Below are 22,584 nucleotides of genomic sequence, written 5' to 3'. Positions count from 1 at the left end.
ATACTCATACTTTGGAAAGGTGGACAAATATGAGTGAGGGAGGGGAATGTTATTTAAAAACGAGTTTTATAAGTTTTTTAATATTAATACTGTTTCTTTCGCGATTACTACTTTGATTGTGTCCTTCAGTAATTATTTAATTTTTTTACAAGGAAAAAGAAGAATATTCACGCACTTGGTTTACCAACAATAGATACTCTCTCTAAAAGCAATGATTGTATTAGATCGGTATCTACGACTTTCATCCTTCTCGCCAGGTAATTAATGACAATTGAATATTTACGTGTGTGCATCAAGACTTTCGAATCTATCACTGACTAGAAGTACGGCGTATAAATACATGCGGAAGACAGAAAGCCCCTGCTAAGATTTTATAAGATGCGATAATTAAATCATTAAATTGCATATTAACATCATATCTAAGTGAATGCAATAAAACGTTACAGCGACTTTGATTACCCGATATACCGTATGTTTTATAATTTGCCTATAACTTCTGTAGTAAAATTATTATACTAATCCTTTCGTAAGCATAAATATATATTAGCGCTTTAGCTTCTCAATTTTATTTACTATGGCAGTCCTATCACGTTAATTCATTCTTTTCATTGAATTGCTATATTTTATATAAAATTAAAATTACATATTGAAACTGGAAATATAAAAAAAGAGAGTGATTTTGTGCAAAAAATAGAAAAGACATTAATTAATTTCATATGTCAATTTCACTCATGAAATACTTCTCTTAGTATATTTCATATTCTCTCTATGCCTTTCACTTAATCTTAATACTCACCTTCATATTCTTCGACGAATGTAATGGAATTGAATGCTCTTGACAGAAATGTAAATTTTTACGAGTTAATCAGTAGAAAATTGCTGATTAAATTTAGGAAATTAATCGTGCTATAGAGAAACAACTAACACTATTAATTGTAAATAAAAAATTAATATTTGTATATTCGTTAGTTTTTTTTATTACTAGCCTTAACAAGAGACACACAAACAAATATTATAAATAAATCTTATGTGAAAAAATAATGTAGGTTAAATTAATCAGCTCTACAGCTAATTTTACACACATTTAAAGTACGACGATCTTCAATCTCTTTCGAATCGCGTCTTTTGTCTCCTGTGGTACGTACGGATTCTTCAACGGGTCTTCATTTACCCTGAAAATGTAGCACTAAATCAGTACTAAAGTAAAGTTACTTATCATAGATTAAATTATATTGATAAATTAACAAATCACTAAATCATTACAAAATGTTTTCATATATTTTGTGGACGCGTCTCTGTTGGGATTATTCGAAAAAAAGAAACTTTACCTATAAAGAGATGGTGCATCGGCGCAATTAACATTGTACCACCAGTCGCATGCAAATTCGTTTTGATTAAAAAGCGTTCCATTGGTGCATAAAAAAGAGGCACCCTGATGCCCTTCACGCCCGTCATGGCAAATGTGATATGCCTGTAATAATATTATATATTACACATACAGGGTGAATCAGAGTCGTTCAACCAGCTTTTTACCCTATGAGAAAATAATTGACTGCACACGTTATAATTCAATCACGTATGAAGTCGATAATTTTCTCCTAGGGTAAAAAGTTGGTTCAACGACTCTAATTCACCCTGTATATTATATATATATATTTGTATACATAAAAAATGTAGACAAAAATTAAATGGTACATAATTAGTCATATGTAGAAATTCTATTTAAGAGCCATTTTAAACAACTGTGAACTTCTATATAAAGAATATAGAATAAAAAAAATCGCGCATTGATACAAACTGGTAGAATAAGGCTAATATAATGCTTTTCTATTACATAAATGTCGTAATTAAGGAATTAATGCGAAACTCGTTGTGCAAGTTTACTGAAAATAATAGGAACGACGTGAAACGGTAGGAAAGACGTCAGGTTTAAGGAAATACAAAGGAAGCAAATGACATTCTTGAAAAAGAAAGTTTAGCGCGCGCTCTGGAAATCAAGTTGCGATGCATGACGGGACATTTGAGTCACGTAACATCATTTATGTCAGTGCGCTTTATTGTTCATGAAAGAATAAGTGGTATCTTGAACTACTATATTTATACGACGCTATAAATATTTTGGGTGAGTCCGCGAACGCGAATATTATACACTGAAAGAAAAAATTAGCTGCTGCAGCAATTTAGATGGGATAGCATTTTTAATTGGCTGTTGCAACCAAAAATTAGCTACAGCCAATTAAAAATGCTATGCCACATTCAGCTAATCTTTACTTTCAGTGTAGAAAAATGAGTCGTGAGAAAAGATACATTTTTCGAAATTACGAAAGTTGAAAAGACAAGAAGACAAAATTACATTCAGCGTATCTCGACACCGACCGAGAGGGGCTGAATCAAGCTCAATTACTATAACAATTTGCCAAGACTGTTCTCCCTCAGAGTTATATCTTTCACTAAAGCGAGATCGGTTCTTACCGCGATCTCCCGCGTTGCCTTGAGGTTTTAATAATACCAGTCCGTTCTCTTACATAATAAATCCGCTCTACTTTGTCCGCGCACAGCTCACGTTGCGCGCGGTTAAAATCGTTGGAATGATTTTACCTTGCTTTCCGAGCAGCTCCATCGTTTTCTACGACAAAACACGGCACGGAAAGCGTAATACCGCATGAAGAACCTCAGTTTACAAATATATTATTGGTATTGGCCTTGAGTACCGATGGATTATTTTTAGTATTTTTTAAATCTTATTTCATTTGTTGAATATCGTTATCACTTTTATAGAGATTATACATCTAAATTTCCACATCAATTTTATACGAATAAAATATAAATATGATAATGCTTTTTTTTTTTTGCTGAAGTCGATCGTACATTATTGAATAACGCGCTTATACTTCTGTGCTTTTCTGCCTTCTGTTGAAGTCCTCGTAATACTTTTTTTAATGTTTCATACATGTACTTTTGTGTCATTTGTTTCATAAATAACAGTGTTGTACTTTCCAAAGCTGCAAATATACTTAAGTTATATGCATGTTCTTAATTGATATTTCAGCTCAATCGAATTTAACTTATCACGTGTTTACATAATTTCTTTCTTGTCATCCATAATGAAAATTTTTCATATTGAAATAATTCATTCTGATTACTTTCATAAAAGTACTAGTAACAGCTCTTATCAGTAACAATTAGCATGAAATATTAAAAATAAATAAATATCATCAATTTATACCTGACAACCAGTTTCTACGTTTGCGTACATTCCTGGTACGACTGGAACATGTGCGCAAGAAAAACTTGTAGGTGGCACTGTGTGATAAAGAGGATAATCTATTCCAGGGATTCCAGGAATCTTGCTAAAGTCTTGATCTTTCTTCGGTTCTTCTTTCACGACAATAGGTTGACGAAATCCAACTACAGGTTGAAAATTTTGATATGCCTCATAATATTCATCTACTACTATTCGTCCCTAAAAATTGACAAATATATCATTAGAAAAATAAAGCATTATAATAAGTTCATTTATTAGATAGATTGCTAGAAATATTATTATAAACATATTTAACAAAAAGCTTTTAAAATATAAACTCTTTAAACGAAGTAATGGATCGTCTCTCTCTCTCGTAAATATTTTTATAATATTGTAAAAAAGTGATCTCTTTCAACTATCAGATCATAACTCGCTTTTACAATTTAGAGAAAGTTTCAAGTCAGCAGAGTGTAACAAATGTTGCCTCAATTTATTCAAAGTCAAGGACATTTTTTTATTCCATCTCTTTGTGTTATCATTGTATCACAAAGTAAACAAATTCGATGTGACTTTAATTCCGAACAGAATCAAGTATCAATAATATATTTCACGATATAAGTACGTAGCATAGTGCAATGTGTACGCGTACGTGCATAGAATATGTAGTGTAAAAGGTGTGTGTGTGTGTGTGTGTGTGTGTGTGTGTGTGTGTGTGTGTGTGTGTGTGTACATATATATATATATATGTGGTGTGTAACATAAATATGTCATTGCTATAAGATTTTAATTATTTATTTAAATTAATTAAATCATGTTTTTTTTTTCGGAAAAAATATCACTACTTTATATTTAATGATTTATTTTTGTAGGTAGAGAAAGAGTGAGAGAGAGAAAGAGGCAATTCAGTTTTTTACAAGTCATAGATTTATGCTTCTTTAAAAAAAATGCTTATTATACAATTCAGCAATTTCAGCAAATTCTTATAAAATATTTATTATATAAATCCTCGATAAAATGTATCTCATAAATAATACAATTCTCAATTACGATCTTTTCATAGATGATACATATCATAACTATTTTATTAAAATGTTAAGAAAATACATAATACAAGCAAGATATTAATTAGATTTTTTTTAGGGCTAATTCGTTCATTAAATATAATTCATAACATATAAGCTATGTACGTAATAAAAAGCACTTTTTTACACAGTAAAACTTTCTGCCGAATAAAAATCAGGATTTACCTGTACAATCACCGAAAGGAGGGCTGCCATAGCGGCGAACAGAAGTACAGAAATATTACTGCGATTTCCCGACATGACCGCACTGAGTTTGAATATGAACGAAACTGGACCAGTTTCCACTGTGAGGCCGTGCTAGGTAGGTATACGAGACATTATGTCACATAGGGAAAGAGAAAGTCTAAACCATGCGTAATACGAGAAGTTGAACCCCTTCCATTATCACCCTAAGAGACGTCCTCGACTAATTGCACATGATGAAACATAAATTTGAACAAACCATAGGCTGTCGACCGTTGGAATTGTGTCGAGATTGATGCAACTCAGTGCGATATACAAAATGGCATGAGAAGTTTTGTCTTACAATTCTTCTTTTTAGAATAAAATGTTAATGACGAACAAGCCAGAATATAAAGGAAAAGCAAATAAATTTAATATTTGGGAAAAACAAAATCTTGACGTTTTTATTACAAAATTACATATTTTAACAGAGTTGGGAAAGTTATTTGTAAAAGTAATTAGTTACATTTAAAGTTTTTTTTTTCTAATAGGTAGTTAGTATCACAAGTTATCGACTCTAAAAAGTAACTTTTGAGTTACAGTTACTTAAAAAATAACTTTTCAGTTACTTTTCAGATATTTTTCTGTTGTTACTACAGAAAAACGTAAAACATTTTGATACTATTAGGATCAATAAAGAAACAGATTTACGTTTTTACATCTCATACATAATTTTATTTAAAAGATAGAAAGTGTTAAGCCAGAAACATATAGAAAAACGTAAGGCAGTAAGATGTAAGCAGTAAGCGAATTGGTCAATCACAGAAGAGGTCGTAAAGCCATAACGTAAGTAGTAACCAATCGAACATGTTGATTTCCTTATTGCTTAAGTTTTTTTGTGTGCCATGACCCTGACTTTATGTTCTTTACCCGATAAGAGCAGGATTGTTTTGTACACGTTTAAATTAACATTAAATGGAAGAATAGTATATAATTGGTATAGGTGATGGCGCGCACGCACGCACGCACGCACACACACACACACACACACACATGTAGTATATGGGATAAACGTTTTTATATGATAATGTAATATATGTTTATAATAGTCATTTTTACTACGTATTTTACTATGTACATATAATACGAACCATATTTTATGCATTAAAAAATAGTTCATGGAATAGCAGAATTTCATGTATGTTTATAATATGTGTAAAGATAATATAATGTTCTAAATAAATAAACATTTTTTAAATACATTTATAATTTGCGAAAAATATCCGTTTAAATAACGTATTAAGAATAGGATTTAATATCCAGGTATGTTATACTTTTTAAATACGTTAATAAAAGATTGAGTATATATTATATTAATTTATCTTTATCCCCTCCCCCCATACAGTACACTTTATTTCAGAGATCTTGCTGGGAACGTCCTTAAGATGTCTTTCAGAACGCCCCTTGCAGATCTGTGCTACATGGGATAGATACGGTTTCATCGCGACAATGTTGGTGTGAATAATAAACATATTTTTTCCCATACACATCCGGTGTAGCTAGTTAAATGCTATTTCTTGAAGACGTATATTAAAATGGAAAGCGTTTAAGAAACGCTTTTGGAGAATATAATTAAAATCCAAGGTATAATCTTTTAATTTTAATTTTTTTTTGTTACATAAAATTTTTTTACATAAAAACATCCAATAGGACAACGTGAATAAAATTATAACGAAATCGTGCATAAAATTTATAATTTACAATTATACAAGTATATTTACAAAAACAGATGCAGAAACTCTCTCATCTTTTCTAAAATATTGATAACTGTTTGCGTAGTTAATTTCAATATATATATAGTATTTCTCTTAACGCAAAGTCCCGATGTGAAACTTTTAATATACGTCGTAATTATTATGTTTGTAGCCGGTGTTCATAGTCGAGTCTTATTTTAAGACCATTTCGTTTTAAGATCCATCTTAAGTAATGAACTGAGTTACCGACGGAACTATCATTCCGTATTTTTCCGACCATTTCATTTCCCTTTTATTCAGAATAAAATATTCTTCTCCAGAATAAAAGAAAAAACGCGAATAGCTTTGGGGAAATACAAACCTGTATGAAAATCTAAAAAAAATTGTAAATTGCCTGTTACCACGTAAATTATTTTTTTATACATTTAAAAATGAATTTAAGTATACATCCAAACAAAAAGTATTTTCCCATATTTAAATAACTTATAAGAATATCATATCACCTTCAAATTATGATTTTGAAGTTTACAAGAGAAATGGCAGAAAAAATACGATTTGACATATGACCTCGGATTCATGCGATATGTAGGATTTAACAGAGCAAGAAATGTACGTAACGTAACTTAATGATTTACTTAATTTATGTAATGTTTTATTTAATGTATGTAATATTTTCTTGATATAATATATATTTTGTTTGGAATTAAAAATCTGTTTTATATATCGACATCGATCAAGTTCGGCCGTCGCTCCAGCTGCATCCTTTCTAATTGGTTCATGACGACTGTACTTAAGGATCTTAAATATAAGAATCGACTACGAATACCGGCCTTTGCTCATGTTTATCGTTCAGCCAGAATGTTGGAAGTTTTGGAGCGAGAGTGCTCTATAATGCAAGAGGCACTATAACGGTGCATGGTCGGATGCGTTCAAGCACTGCCAATGTTGAACGCAGACATTCTGTGCATTTTGCATTTTCTACACTCCGCAGAAATCAGGAATGCATTTTGGAAGCGCGCTATCAACGCTATTTGTGTCATTACCCTTGTTTCACATTTGTCTTAATAATGGCTGACGGCTGAAGCAGAAAAAAACCTGAACTGTCCCTGCCTTTTTCGTGAGACGCTTTGAACTTAGAAGCTTCCGTACACTAGCGACACCAACATCAATTTTACAGAATAATGCGAACTACGTATCACATTATCGACACTGCTGATAAAGTCGTAGCGTAAAAAAATTGATGTGGTGCGAGTCTTATCGTAATTCTTTACGTAATTTTTCTTTAGCTACAACTTGACTATAATGTCTGTACAAAACATGTGTGAGACTCGTGTACGCACCGATAACCAAAATATTATATCACAAAATTGAGTTCATACTCCGAAATCTCTGGAGGAGTATCTGGAGATTCCGGAGTATAGTAACGCAATTTTGTGACATAATAACGTTTCGAAGGAGAATTAAATAACTACTACTTTAGTTGGAAGAAAAAATGTCTTTGAATAAATTGTATATAATAACGATAAACAATTTATTAAAATCCGTCGTATAATGTGAATACACAACTAGTAAAAAGCCTATAACACAGTCAAAGCTGAATCTTAAATACTTAAATAATATCTATGAGAATTTATATACTACATATGTAGTCATTTGAACTGCGCGCCGAATTGGTTTTTCGGACTTAAAAATGCAATTAAACCATTGTAGTAATATCAAAAATTAAATTGACAAGCAATTTAATAAATTGATGCTTAATCTAGCATTCTATTAAAGAGATGTTAATATGCTGAAAATATGTAAATTGTGATATAATAATTTCTTTTAAAAAGAATTAAAGAATTGAAAGATTCTTCAATAAAAATATATACAAAGATATATATTTAAGTTTCATTGTATAAAAATTAAAGGTAGTAGATACCACTTAGATTATATTCTTGACACAATAGTTTTTTTCAAAGAGTAATAATTTTTGACGGAGAATTAAAGCTGTCATTGCTTGGGTTGGGATAAGAAGATATTCTATAAGAATATTTTTGAAAATGTAAAAATATCAAGATGATGATCATCTGTATTTTTCGAGGAATAATAAGGAATATTTTTTAAATAAAGATACTACAATTTAAGATTTAATTTTTAATTTGATACAACAGTTTTTTTATTTGATGTATACCTATAATTGACATCTTTTTTACCTTTTTTTAAAAAAGTAAATTTTTTAAAAAAGTAGTACATTTTGTAAAGTTAATACATATTATTTGAATCGCTAACGCAATTTTGTGACATTAACAAAAATACGCATCACTTAGGTCTCATCATGTACAAATTAATAAAAATAGTAACTTGGATTTTATTTTTTAATTTTATAAAGCTTTTTTTGAGGAACATGTATTCTTAGCGCCTTTTTTATTCTTTTTTAAACAGGTAAGTTTGTACTGATACTTGTAACTTAATTTATCAAAGCTCGTTCATTGCCAACATTAAATAACTGATCTACAAACATTTATATGCGATTTAATATATATAAAAGAATTACCTTTAAATTTGTCAGATAATTGTTATATATGATTATAATCATCAGAAAATCAAAGCGACCGAAAAATGAAATTAGATATTTTTTTTTTGGAGAAAGGAAGAGAATAAAAATACGTACAAAGAGAGTGTTCAGAATAGCAACAATATTTTATTGTGCAATCTGGCACGTCAACATAGTGACGTATAGTCGTCGAGTCTCATAGAATAGAAAAAAGATGGCCAGAGCGCTATCACGCTCTGTATTGCCGGGCAAGTATTCTTGCGAAGGGAGAAAACATGAACGTGATTTGTGAGTCATGATCGAGTCTCTCTCTCTCTCTCTCTCTCCCCCTTTCCTTTCTTTTCTTAACTCCCCTCCCCCCCTCTCTCTCTTTCTCTCTCTCTATCTGTCTCTTTCAAAGATGAAAACTCTTATAATCGTAGGCATCTAGAGGTAGGGCGTTCACCAAACCGAATGACTCGTCGTCGTGTAAAGAGGCTTGGTGATTTGCTGCTGCAGTCGCAGCTGCGGTTTGAGCCGCATGTGCGGCCGCGGCTGCGGCATTGCTTTGTGCAGTTTGAGCAGCGTTGGCGGCTTTTTGCGCTGCTGCCTGCGTCGTCTCGAAGTCCAAACGTGCTGCTGCGAGCTGCTCGGCGATCGTTTCAGCACGTGCCTTAGCCTGGCCCACCATCGTCGTTTGCGCTGCCAATTCGGCTGCAGCCTCAGATGCAGCTTGTGTAGCATGTTCGACAGTTGCCTGAGCAGCGTTCAACGCCGTGGTGATCACCTGCACTTGGTGCATCGCCTGTTGCGCTGCATTTTTTGCTGCTGCGGCTGCCCGTTGAGCTTGTTGCAATTGTTGCTTTTCACCATCCACTGCAACATACGCATCCCTTGATTGTTGTTCTAGACCCATCACAATAATTTGTTTGCCAGCCAAAGCTGCAGCTGCTGTCGCCGCGGATTGTGCCGCCGCTTGTGCCAGAGTGTTCTTGGCTACGTATGCTGCCTGTCCAGCAGCCGATGGTTGCTGATTCAATTGTGTTTTAGCCTGATCAGCAGCTCCTGCAATCAAGACACATATATATCTAAAATTAAAAAAAGTTCTTTTTTTATGCTTGTGTTTTTTTTATTATTATTTATTACAATTATTATCATAACGAGAAAAAGCAAAGAGTTGGTCAATTGACATAAAAAACCATATCTAACCTCTAGCTATACTGGCCAAAGGGCCACCCACACTGTAACCAGGTTGCACAAGATGACTTGTACGATGACCACTTGCAGCGACTGCTATGACGGGCGCAGCATCGACATAATGAGAATTTGAATCAATCAAGCCTAAATCGGGTGCATCTGGTGTGTACCGAAATTCATAACCGTCGACCACTTCTTGATCAAGAATCTGTTTTTTAGTTTTGGCGCAGTATACAAGAGTCACGTAAGCCAAAAATATCAATAGAATCTTCATGTTGAAATATTAAATTTTTATTGTGATTAATATCTGTAAAAAAACAAAAAAAAATTAAATTCACAATAATTTTTATTAATTTTTCTTTAAAAAGAATAAGTATAATTAATAATATATATGACACAATTATTATCCATTTTATTTATCATTATAGTTATTTAATGCATTTAATGTATTTAACATTGAAGTCTTTTAAATTAGTTTATATAACGCAAATAAATAGATTTCGTTTTTGCAACATATATTATTTCCTATGTACATAAACATTACAAGCACTTTTGTGTGACTTTGTTTTATATTACTTTTATGTTACATTAAATTGCTTTTGTGTTACGACTACGAAAGTAGAATTGTTATTTAATCCATTATTGCTGTAACAATAGATATACTTAAATAATTTAAAAATAATACTTTTTGTTTGCAGACCAAGCAAAACTATCTGCTAGTACTATTTTATCTCACGTATATTACGAGATTGTTAACTCGATCGACCACGATATTCGAAATCAAGTTTCAATTACAAATATTATGAGACACTGTGTGTAAAAGAAGTCAAGAGTATCAACAGATCTAATTTAAAACCGGTCAAGCGTGCACATAACTATGAATGTACGTGAAAAGAAAAAGTTGTTAAAAAAATGTCAATTTTTACCCCTGAAAGCAAGTGAAAGCGGTATACTTTTGCAGTTTTTAAACTGCAGAATCTGATACTGACCTTAAATAAATTTTAATTTGTTATAAAAGTAAAAAGTTAAAATCTGCATATGAATCTATTAATGCGATCATAAAGTCGTCTGTTTTACTAATTTTTCTAATGTGGAAGCATATTACAAAAGTAGGGATTAAACCTTTCGGCGCTCAAAGCAAAAGAAAAAATGCGTCTCTTAACAAAAAATATTTCTTTATAATATGTAAAATATAATAAGAAATAATATCAATTAATAATAACATATTAATATTAATTTAATATAATTATGTATATAAAGAAGAGGAGTTATACATTATAAACATACAGATTTACATATATGTTACAATAAACAAAATATGGTTACTAAAAAATATAATTACTAAAATCATAATAATATTTTTTCTGTTTTAGTAGTTGCAAAATTATCAATTAATATATCAAAATCTATATTCTTATATATATTTGATTTTCAATTAAAAAAGAATTTTTATATTTAATTTTTCTTGACCTTTTTATGATAATTTTAAATAACTTTTTATTAACTTCATTTTATTAAAACTTTTTTCACATAAAGCTACTTTACCAGAATAATTAAAAATATTCTCGCTGCTACCTCTAAGTTTGGATAAAATTTGGTTAAAAAATAATATATTTGGTTAAAGAATAATCATGAATTAATCTTAAAATATCTAGAATAGAAGCTGATTTTATATTTGTAGCAAGTAGACCGCAAACGAAAACTTTTTAATGTTAGTATCAGATTCTGCAACACATGAACTAAAGAAAAGCATACGTTTTTACTTGCTATTCCAGGAGCAAAAATTGGCACTTTTATAACTTTCTTTAACACTTTTTTTAAACAAATTTTATGTAAGTATTCAATTTTGAATTTTACATATATTTTTATTTAATAAAAGATAATTATACTATATCAGAATCTTTAGAAATCACAAAACGCGGCGGCGCTTTCAGGTACTGTTTATGTTGGTTTGGTTTCATAATTGGTTTTTCTTCGTAATACTTGTTTTTTGACAATGAAAACTTCTTCCGAGTATTGTCAACGACGTGCATGATTGCACGATAAGCTTGATTGGTTGCTTCGAATCGATTTAGACGTAAAAAAAAAGAGGACCATTCGTGACAATGATACGGTATTCAGTGTTATATAATAATTGAACGCGCCGCAAAGTGCTGAATAGATCGAGTGATCGGAGAAAGCGATACATAAAAACCGTAAAAGTGATCGCTATGCCAACAATTCACTTTATAAATATGTCTTCTTAAAAATACTTTTAATATATTTGCGGAACAAGTATTAAATTAATTTATAAATTCTAACTTTTACTTAGTAATAGTCCTTTTAATAATCAAGACTTTAGATTTATCTATGACCGTGTAATTATGTAATAGTTATCAATCGACGAGATAAAATACAAAAAAGTTAATTTTTTCATCTTAATTTCTTTTTATGTCAAAAGGCGTAACTGCATGTATTGAAATCGATTAGTCTAAGTCAGCATGTACAAAGCGTATTTACGCTTGTTATATAATAATTGAACGAGCAACAACTTCGAACAAGACTCGAATTCGTATATATTGTACTAACTTGTGATACACACACCCGTGACGCATATACCACCTTTCCAAGTGTCGCAACTATGCATCGCGATCACTTAAAATTGTACACCCAGTTTCGTCTCGCTCTGAAAAGCGCTCATGTACGTCACTTGTACCACTTATCTCACATAAGATCCAAGTCCTATCGATGCAAATGTGTATAACCACAGGGCACAGAATTATAATTGAAGCTATTGGTAACCATGATAAAAATTTAAATTTATTCTAATTATATATAAAGCTTAAAATCCAATTACAAACACACACGTATATAGATTATGCATATAGAGTGAATTTTATAATATGTTTATTTTTTATGTTTGTCAATATAAATTTAAAGATATTATAGTGAAATATAATTCAAGGGTGTACAATTAAATTATACTTTTATAGAAAGTTTGATTCAGTGAGCTCTCTCTCTCTCTCTCTCTCTCTCTCTCTCTCTCTCTCTCTCTCTCTAGAAATTATGAGTATGCACATATTTGCGTGTATCTATGTCAATGCTATCATTTTTTATTCTTTCGTCCTTGTAACAAAGTGTATATTTCTGTATTACGAAGATCAACATATTTTGCATAAATTAAAAATCAATGCATTTGATAGCATAGATTAAGCGTGCAAAATTAAAGCGTCAGAAATAACTTTATTTTTGAGAAGAAAGAACTCTATAACTTTTTTACGAATTCTCTCTCTCTCTCTCTCTTTCTCTCACTCATGCAGGAACACACGCACACGCGCGCGCGCGACACACACACACACAACATGCGTGCACACATAAAAGTCGTGTGGAAAATAAGGAAGAAAAGAAGAGATAAATATTAACTGAGTTCTATATTTATCTGCGTGTTTTAAATTTGATGATAAGTGACAAAATATATATCTGAATATACGGTGTATATGTAAGATGTCTGAATATATAGTACTTATATAAAGTAAAATATACACATACACAAAATTTTTAAAGATATAAATAAAAAATTATGTTTCACTAGTAATCTATCACACAAAAAGCAAAATTTTATATAATTCCAACTATTTTTATTAAAAAAAAAAAGGCAAAAGATTTATTCGTGTTCTGAAGGAAAACCATAGTACTTTTATTAAAAATTTAAGTATTATTTATTATATATGAAATTGTAAAAAAAAGAATGAACATTAGAAAAAGTGTAAGAAATATAAGAAAATAAATGTTAATTTAAGAAAATTGAAACAAGAATGTGCCAATTATGTCACGAAAATATATCCATCAAAATTTAAAGAGATATGTTAAAATCCTTCGTACATTTTTCGAATCGAATTAGACGTGGAATGTAGTTTACGGCGTAGTGGATATAAGAAAAGACAGTTTTCACGTAGATAGATAAAATATATCTATCTGCAAACGCGCAGAATGCTTAATTATAAATATTGCATTAAAATTATAATTATTTTCATTAGACATTGATATTTTGATTATTAATACATTAATGTTTTGATTAGTAAGTTTTATAAAGTTTCTTGATTATGAAATATAAAGAATTTAAAATAAATTTTTATTAAAAACTAACAATAAGCGTTATTCATTATACTTAAAAATTAAGAAAACTGTATATTTTACCAAATAATACTGCGCTTAAAAATTCAAAATTAAAAATAAAAACGCTGTTTCTTACGTTATTAACTACGTTTAAATTTTTAATTCTCCTTTACGTTAAACTATTTTCATTTTGGACAAAAAATTTTCCATTTAAAAAAAATTACTTTTGCACCAATACTTGTTTCGGCTTTTATGTTATTTCCGAGCTAATCATAAACACACAGAAGAAATTTCTTGAAATTAGTAGTAAGGAATTTCTATACTTACTTAACACTCGTGTAGCCAAGCGCTTAGAGAATAGGAGCTGTCCTTGCTCAAAGAAAGAGTCGAGAACTGATACCAGTTACTCGTTCATCGGAGCTCTTATAGTCCTGTCTAATCCAGCCAATCTATAGCCACGGAAGGGATTGCAGACGTTCAAAATAGCTCCCTGCTAATGTTCTTTTCCGCCTATTATTTTTCATTTTCCGTTTGTCTTTCTCTCCCCTCTCTCTCGCTCCTCTTTCCTTTCTCTTTTTCTCCTCCTCACTCTCACTATCTCTCTCTCTCTCTCCTCTCTTTCTCTTTGTCTTTCCCCTATGTAGTATTTTTTCGTTGATCCACAAGACAAATTTTAAATTTCCAATTAATTAATTTTTTTCTAACTATCATAGCAAATATTACATTATATGTTCAAATTAATAGAATTACAATTAAAAAGCAAGTTTAATATCATTAATATGAAAGAAAGGCTTATAAAGTTACTCATAATATAACAACGTTTTAAATAAAATTGAAATATACTTGTAAAAATAAACAATTGTTGTCATTAACATTGCACGTACAATAAAAACATATAAAGATGTAAATAAAACTTACAAATAGAAATGTTGAAAAAAACAAAATACATTCAATATTTATTTTATAATATCTATTGAGAGAGATCACAAGATATGTATTCATCATATATATTACTGTAATTTACATTTATACAACAAATTAGTTGAACAAAAATAATACTTAATGTCACTTTGTTAAGATTTTATCAAAAACAGAGTGAAATGTTATGCATTATAAAAGAAATTTATTGATTATTTTTTTCTACTTTATTTTTCTATACTCTCTTTAGATACATATACGCAATTCTACTGCGATCAAGAAAAATATCATACATGTGTGTATTTCTTTTCGGAAAATTTTAAAAATTTGGACTTTTTCTTATAATTTTATACAATGATTGTAAAATTGCACAAAATCTTATATATTTACTTACGAATGGATTGCGTGATTGCATATCGGTTTCTATCCGTGCGATTCTTCTCTGTAGAATTAAGGAAGTGTCGATTACATAAAGGTAAAAAGAGTACAATTCGGATGAATTTTCTCTTAGTCGTTTAAAAATATCGGTCAAGCACGTGATCATATCTTACAAAAAATATATACGATTTTTGAAATATTTTATAATTATACTGAATTTTTTATTTTACTAAAATTTAAGACCTAAATTGATTGGCTAGCTGATTGCTATGAATTGCCGTTATGCACATTATCTCACTTGTCTTCTTCCACGCTATGCACGCGCTGTAAGTGCATAGGGGACACACCCTAAATAAATCGTAGAATAATACATAACTTCACGTAACGATATCATCAGATTACATTTTAAAAAGCACTAAAACTATTCATCCGTTTTTATCATCAAATCAAAACACACGATACGAATTTATATGGTTTATTATGATTTTTTGATGAGTACGACGTGCATTCATTCATCATAATGAATACTTTCTATATTCTTTACATCAGTAAGTGCGGATTTTATGATTAATTACTGATATAATTTTATATTTAAAAAATAAGTGACATTTTTCTATTCTAACCAAAATGCCGTTTTCCAGTCATATTGATATTTGGAATATCCGATTGTGGACGGGTTCATAAAATCCCAGTCAATACAGTAAGTTTTAATGCATTTTTTATTTACTAGAAGTTTTTAATAACAGTCAGATTTCAATATTTTTAATGTATCAATAATATAGTAGTATTATTATTGCTTACAGTATTTGACATTAGGGAAATGTACAATTCAAAATTGATTCTTAATATTTTCGTTTTCTATTTAAAAAGTAACATGTATGTGTTTAATCATTAAAGTTAAATTATGAAATATTTTCATTTATGAAAATATTTTATTCTTGATTTTTAAATTATAATAAAAATGCATATGTATAGCCATTCGTATTAATTTTTATGAATTTAGCGCATTTGTGTTTGCATGTGTGTTTCACACTGAATGAAACGCATATGTAATGGCTTGTTTTACAATTTAAATGTATTTTGTTTTATTAATGTGTATTGATTTATGAATTATTAATAAAAAAATGTTATCAGATTCAAAATAACTTTTTCTCTTTCTTTCTTATTTTCTATTTTATAATGTAATTATAATAACAATAACAGAACAATTAGTATTCAATACCTGAATAGAAGAATCACAATAAAAATGCATGTACGCTTAAAATATAAGTGACAGAAGACATGTTGGTTAGGTAATAGTATTGTTTTTTTTTAAACAATTACAGAATCAAAGAAATATGCGTCATACTGAAGACGCTAATTGTCGCGGTGTTTTACCAAATACTTTACAGAAGAAAGCTGTTGAAAAAACAAGTAACATCGCGCAGAAAGCGGCGCAGGAAGCGAAAGCCGCGTCCGAAGCGCAGAATATCGCTGGTCAACAAGCAGCTCGTCAGGTATTAATTATGTTTTTTGAAAATGTATTTTGCTTAAACATTTAACAACAATACAAATATGAAAACAAAGAAAAAACCGATGTGAGCTGATTCAAGTTATTCGTGTGTGTGAATATACATTATAATTTAATTAAATACAGTCGAACGTTTCAACCCTGGTATTAAGTCCTCTTCAGTGTAACTCAATATGATGATAGCATATTGTCCATAGTGTTGCAAAATTAAGTTGTATAATATTCCAGTCGTCAGATCATCGTTAAACTATGTCAATGTTTGAAATCTTCTGTTGTATTTTACCGTATAAAACAAACCGTACATGTTAGAAATATTTCACTAAAAAGAAAGTTAATATAGTCAAATTAAAAGTTATTATAAGTCAAATTTGATGAAAACCTTACATGGATTCAGATTAACGATGATCTGTTACAAATATGATGTGACTACAGAGATGAGAGAGGTGTCATTAATAAGAGGTCAATTCACAATAAGATAAAAGTGTGAGAATATTCCAATAAACAAAGTTCTAGTAACATATAAATAATAAATATTCAAATTTTTAAAACATGGAATCTTCAATCTTTCTCGACCAAATCACAATACAATGAATTCAATAAGTAAGTATCGTTTTACACATTTAATCCATTTTTTGCTTTTTGATAAAAATAGCCTCTAAAATTAGTCTTTTATTGTAACTTTTTTCCTCACCCAGTATCATTATATTATTCCAATCGAACTCATGATTTTGCTCGGTTCTATGTTCTGTGATAATCGACTGTGTTGTAGTATTTCTATTAATGTGTTTCGATATTCGCTAATTCTTGTCTTTAACAATCCCTTCGTTTGTCCCACGTAGGATGCATTACACTCCTGACAATTAATTTTGTATACTACATTAGATCGAAAGTAAGTTGATAGTTTATCTTTCTGACCTTTTATGAAGGAGCCTAATTTATTGATACCCGTATAGGCCAATTGTATAAATTGATTATCTCTGAAGAATCTTTTAAATTTTTTTCCCGAAATGTATGGTACTTAAGGTTATGAAAAAATTAAACTTCCCTCTGTTAGATCTATTTTGTTTATTCCTGTTCGAATCTACTACTAAATTATCAAATTATTTGAATTTGGAAATTAACCATTTTTTAATATTCTTGAAAATTAAATTTAATGAGTATCCATTTCTTAATAATACTTTAATAATGAATTCAATATTTTTATTATAGAATATATGATGTAATAATAGTAATACTCTGTCAATTAAGTTAATGATTGTTCCTACTTTATGGCATAGCGGATAGCATGAAAAACAGTTTAAATACCTACTCGAGAATGTAGGTTTTTGATACCAATCATATATTAATTTATTATCATTTTTTATTAAGGTCAAATCTAAGAAATGTAATTTATCACCCCCCATCTCTATATAAAATTTAATCTGGAGTCGAGCATTAACTTTATCGTGTTAATAAATTTATTTTTTGGTATCACAAAATTTAATTTTTGGGATCACGAATTCTTGCTGCTTCCATGTCTTTAACAATGTTTTTAAATCTCCCAATACTTTGTTGATCGGATTGCGCTTTAAGATAGTATATCCGTGTCGCTTAGTAAAATTTCCATTTTTTTTATATAATCTGATTTATCGATAGCAACTATCACATTTCCCTTATTTGCATGCGTTAATAAAATTTGTGGATTGTCTTTAGTAAATTATTTTGTCACAGCTAAGGAATCTAATATCTCATCATCAGTGTTCCGTTACATTTTTAATATTTTGTAAGTATGGATAAAACTTGTTTCTGAGTGCATTTACATTGTTGATCTTTAGCTTTAATAAATTATTTTCTATATGTTTAATAAACTCTAACGTGATAGATTCCATGTTGCAGGGAGGGACACAGAAATTTTCACCTTTGTTGTAATAAACTTTGGACTTTTGCCGGAAAACTTACACTAGAGAGATTTATAAACCAATTATTGTTGAATATTCTAAATTCAAATTTGTTTTGATAAAATTTAGACGAATTCAATTCCACTTCAAAGGTATAATTATTGGGTAATTCAACTGGCTTTTCAAAACTATTTTTAGAAAGTGTATTATTAATATTGGAAATTGCGTTATTGTTGTATGAAATCTCTTCGTGTACTGTGCAATAATATTTCCGTTTCAATTTTATCAATTCGGTGATTGTAAAGTATCACATCAAAAATGTAAATTACCATCAGAAATGAGTAGGAATAAGTTTGCTGTCAAATTACTCAATCTTGAAATATCTGATACTTTCTATCATTATAGACGACTCAAATATAATATAAACCAATTTACTAGAAACATAATTAATAAATTACCATTCAACATATACAATGAATTTTTCCATTCTCAGGACTATTCGTTACATAGATTGCACGTAGCAGGGAGAAAACGCATGTTAAATAAAATAAAATAGCTGGAATCAAAAGATAATAATCAGATCATAATATTATACAATTTAATTTTGTAACACTACGGACTGCTATCATCATATTCAATTACACTAAAGAGGAGGGTTGAAACCAATATCAGGGTTGAAACGTTCTTCTGTATTTGATTAAATTATAATATATATTTACCCCCACGAATAACTTGTATCGGTTCACATCGACTTTTCCTTTGTTTCATCATATTTGTATTGTTTATCTGAGGAGCCTTTATTTATTTAAATTTTATATTTAATAACAAGTTTTAAGGTGACTTCGAAATATTTTATTTACAATACATTTTGCTCCTCTGACATTTTTTTTATATATAGAACAATTAATAAATTAACAAATTAAGAGAATAGAGACTTTTTCTAATTTTTTTCTTTAGTTCCGTCAGATCAACACCAGTATAGATATTATCTGATAAAACTTGGCGCATAAAATTGCTGTAGAATTAGCGGCACGCGAGCGATCTGTGTTGTTAATTACATTCGTGCAAGTGTGTTAAGATCGGTATTTTGTTAAGGAAATACGCCACGTGTATACGTAATAGGTAAAGGCTCAACTGGCAGAGAAGGCGGTTCAAGCTGCGAAAGCCGCCGAGGCGGCCTTATCGGGCAAGGAAGCGATGGTCGAACAGCTGCGAGAGGAAGTGAAGGAAGCAAGATCGGTGGTTCAAGAAGAAACATCTTCCTTGCAACAAGCGCAGGCTAACCTCAATGTCGCAGTGCAAGCGGCGCGGCAGTCACAAGATCAGGTACATGATAGGTAAAAATCAAGATATATGAAGGTATATAAATCACAATACAAATTAAATGCAAATAATATGTAACATCAGTATGAACGATGACATTTTGTACTTTGTTTTCAATTTAAATTGCTTAAGTATTTAAATAGTCTTTGTGTTCGAATTTTGACAATGGCCTTATTTAACTCTTCAGATTCTTTCTTTGCCTTAATTTTCTTAATTTCTTTATGTATTTAACTTGATCATTCATTTACCTTGGTGAATAATATTTGCTTGATGAAACTGATAAAATATATAACTGACTATGTCGGTCATTATCTGCAAATCGTCGGCTTAATACATATTAGTTTATAAATTTTAGTAACCTATTTAATTAAAAACATAATTGTACAAATTTATAAAACGTTTTGATTATGTTCTATCTAAAGCACTGATTTTGTGCAATTCGATATGCTAACAATTTTTTAAAACTGTAGCTCAGGACACTAATGAACGCAGTGCATACAGCCAAATCGAATGCGGCAAATGCGCAGGCAGTTGCAAATGGGGCACAGAGATCGCTGCGAGAAAAAGAGGAGTTGCTGGAAGCGGCCAAGAGGCGAGTGGATGAACTATCAAATCAATTGCAAAGTGCTCGGCAAGATCTTGTGAATACGAATCGTGCAGCAGCCAAAGCCAATGCTGCTGCGAACGAAGCGAAGGCGAACGCCGCTAGAAACAAAAGAAAATTAGCACATCTCAGAAAAATGCGTGCGCCACGTCTAAGAGCAGAAGCTTCTTCTTGAGCAGAAATGTCTTCTACATCTTATTATATATCGAAAGATTTATTATTACATATTTAAGCAAGATTTACATGATGTTTTTTTAATAGCAGCTAAAGTATTAATTCTAACGAACTAAAAAACTAGCAATTAAAAGCTAAAAACTTGCAGCTCAAGCAACAAATTATATTTAAATATTTTTTTTTACTAATAAAAAGATATCATGTCAATTTTAATTTCTCAAATTATGTCAGTTGTTAGCGAGATTTAAAGTAAAAATTGTGTAATGTAGCCGTTACTGCATAAAGAACAAAAAATTCTTAGTATCTTTTGAAAATAAAATAATAATAATTGTACTAACAAATGTATGATATTATGAACAACATAAAATAAGAAGAGTCTGATTAAATCCTTTGTCTTTTATTCAATTTTCTTGATAAAATGTTTTGGAAGTACAGAATATACTTTATAAGATATAAATTTTAGCAATTCCATTCACGTGTAAGTAAATGGTATAGCGTAATAAGTAGATTCGCGATTTATACGACGTAGCAAATATTATATAAAAATATTATGAAATTATATAAATTATATAAATATTATGAAATATTATAAAATTTTTAATTATCTTTGGAAGAGAGAGTTTACATATAATTTATGAGAAAGAGAGAACCTCTTGCGGGCACAAGGTAAAATATATTTAGATAAAAAATACGATAATTCTTTTTGCGTACATTTTATAAATAACTAAAATTTCAGGAAATGTATATTTATATATATGATGTTATACTATTTTCGAACGCTAAACTAAACAAAGATAATAAAACCAGTAACATTGAGATAGGAAGCTAAGATCGCCTCTACACTGAGAAAAAAATGCTGTTGATTCAATTAAAGTCTATATTACGAGCTGTCACTAATATAAGTGATTAATTCATGTATATTTTTATTGACATAAAGGCATAAATTATTATTTCAATAATTAAGCCTTTATGTCAATAAAATATACGCATGAATTAATCACTTATGTTAGTGACAGTCCATAATATAGACTTTAATTGAATCAACAGCATTTTTTTCTCAGTGTAAGAATCATCAAATTGAAAAACATTTCAATGAAAAAACATTCAATGAAAACGACCTGTCAGGTAATACTAAGTAACTATCTAATGGAAAAATGTTTATATGCTATAATTTTTTATACACAATTATGTAACATTGTACACGTGCTGACATTTACATTGAAATCATGACTTAGTTCATGAACTGAAGCGGGCGTTACGCTTCGATTATCTCTTACCTTTCTAGAACGCTGCAAATGTAATTCTGTTCGCACCTTTGGTGTAATATTCCAAACGCAATGGAATTACATATCCATTATCTAATTGGAAAAAAATGTAGGAGAGAAAATGTACACTTGAGACAATTCCCGTACTTTTGATCGATAATAACTAGTATTTTCTTAAATTATAAATTTTCTCACGTGTGGCAAAAAGACTTTCTCTTCGAATCCTTGGCTTGTAAATCCTTGATTTATATTTAGCCCTTTCATAACGCTCCATCGATGGCTCGTTGATTCTGAATTTTTATTATCCAAGAAGATTATATACGCAGATAATTAAATACGATGCGGTGAACTCGTTAAGATTATATCAAGATTTGAAAGTGAAAAATTTTTTAAACATTTTCATTACGATACCTCGTGAAATTTAATCGCAAATTGTTAGCAATTATTGACAAAGTTGATACTGTCAAAATTCAAACTATCACTAAA

General features: G+C 30.0%; 3 protein-coding genes across 4 annotated transcripts in view; 1 reads left to right on the top strand and 2 right to left on the bottom strand.

Moving 5' to 3' along the window:
- Positions 1–14,455, bottom strand: part of LOC108760822 (late embryogenesis abundant protein, group 3) — a 30,584-nt gene extending 16,129 nt beyond the window's left edge. The window contains exons 1-3 of one of the 2 annotated variants that reach the window (XM_018507041.1): positions 14,377–14,455; positions 9,967–10,261; positions 9,146–9,822 (exon numbers count right to left, since the gene is read on the bottom strand). In XM_018507041.1, coding sequence (XP_018362543.1) covers positions 9,173–9,822; positions 9,967–10,228 — 912 coding nt within the window. In that variant the 5' untranslated portion in view covers positions 10,229–10,261; positions 14,377–14,455 and the 3' untranslated portion in view covers positions 9,146–9,172. Of the gene's footprint in view, positions 1–9,013; positions 9,823–9,966; positions 10,262–14,376 lie in introns of those variants that run through there. The other variant, XM_018507040.1, reaches the window with a different exon arrangement.
- Positions 1,033–4,601, bottom strand: LOC108760823 (uncharacterized). The gene is made up of 4 exons (XM_018507042.1): positions 4,492–4,601; positions 3,227–3,463; positions 1,329–1,471; positions 1,033–1,172 (listed from the first exon to the last, which is right to left on the bottom strand). The coding sequence occupies exons 1-4, from the start codon at positions 4,564–4,566 to the stop codon at positions 1,085–1,087; spliced, it is 543 nt and encodes a 180-aa protein (XP_018362544.1). The 5' UTR covers positions 4,567–4,601; the 3' UTR covers positions 1,033–1,084.
- Positions 14,456–15,769: 1,314 nt separating the features above from the next.
- On the top strand, positions 15,770–20,983 carry LOC108760717 (WEB family protein At1g12150). The gene is made up of 5 exons (XM_018506815.1): positions 15,770–15,893; positions 15,987–16,045; positions 16,737–16,841; positions 19,855–20,058; positions 20,526–20,983. The coding sequence occupies exons 1-5, from the start codon at positions 15,866–15,868 to the stop codon at positions 20,832–20,834; spliced, it is 705 nt and encodes a 234-aa protein (XP_018362317.1). The 5' UTR covers positions 15,770–15,865; the 3' UTR covers positions 20,835–20,983.
- Positions 20,984–22,584: the final 1,601 nt, after the last annotated feature.

The sequence above is a fragment of the Trachymyrmex cornetzi genome, unplaced genomic scaffold (genome assembly GCF_001594075.2).
Source record: "Trachymyrmex cornetzi isolate Tcor2-1 unplaced genomic scaffold, Tcor1.1 scaffold23, whole genome shotgun sequence".
NCBI lineage: Eukaryota > Metazoa > Arthropoda > Insecta > Hymenoptera > Formicidae > Trachymyrmex > Trachymyrmex cornetzi.
Note: the sequence above shows the minus strand (reverse complement) of the source record. Positions and strands in the feature narration are given on the sequence as shown.

What these genes read in the sequence shown, in the direction of transcription:
- LOC108760823 (XM_018507042.1), bottom strand. Translation starts at nt 4,566, where the DNA reads ATGTCGGGAAATCGCAGTAATATTTCTGTACTTCTGTTCGCCGCTATG. An exon ending in TCCTTTCGGTGATTGTACAG is followed by an intron (nt 3,464 to 4,491) that starts GTAAATCCTGAT and finishes GTCAATTTTTAG; the next exon opens with GGACGAATAGTAGTAGATGA. An exon ending in ACGTAGAAACTGGTTGTCAG is followed by an intron (nt 1,472 to 3,226) that starts GTATAAATTGAT and finishes ATATTATTACAG; the next exon opens with GCATATCACATTTGCCATGA.
- LOC108760717 (XM_018506815.1), top strand. Translation starts at nt 15,866, where the DNA reads ATGAATACTTTCTATATTCTTTACATCA. An exon ending in TTTCTATATTCTTTACATCA is followed by an intron (nt 15,894 to 15,986) that starts GTAAGTGCGGAT and finishes GCCGTTTTCCAG; the next exon opens with TCATATTGATATTTGGAATA. An exon ending in ATAAAATCCCAGTCAATACA is followed by an intron (nt 16,046 to 16,736) that starts GTAAGTTTTAAT and finishes AATACTTTACAG; the next exon opens with AAGAAAGCTGTTGAAAAAAC.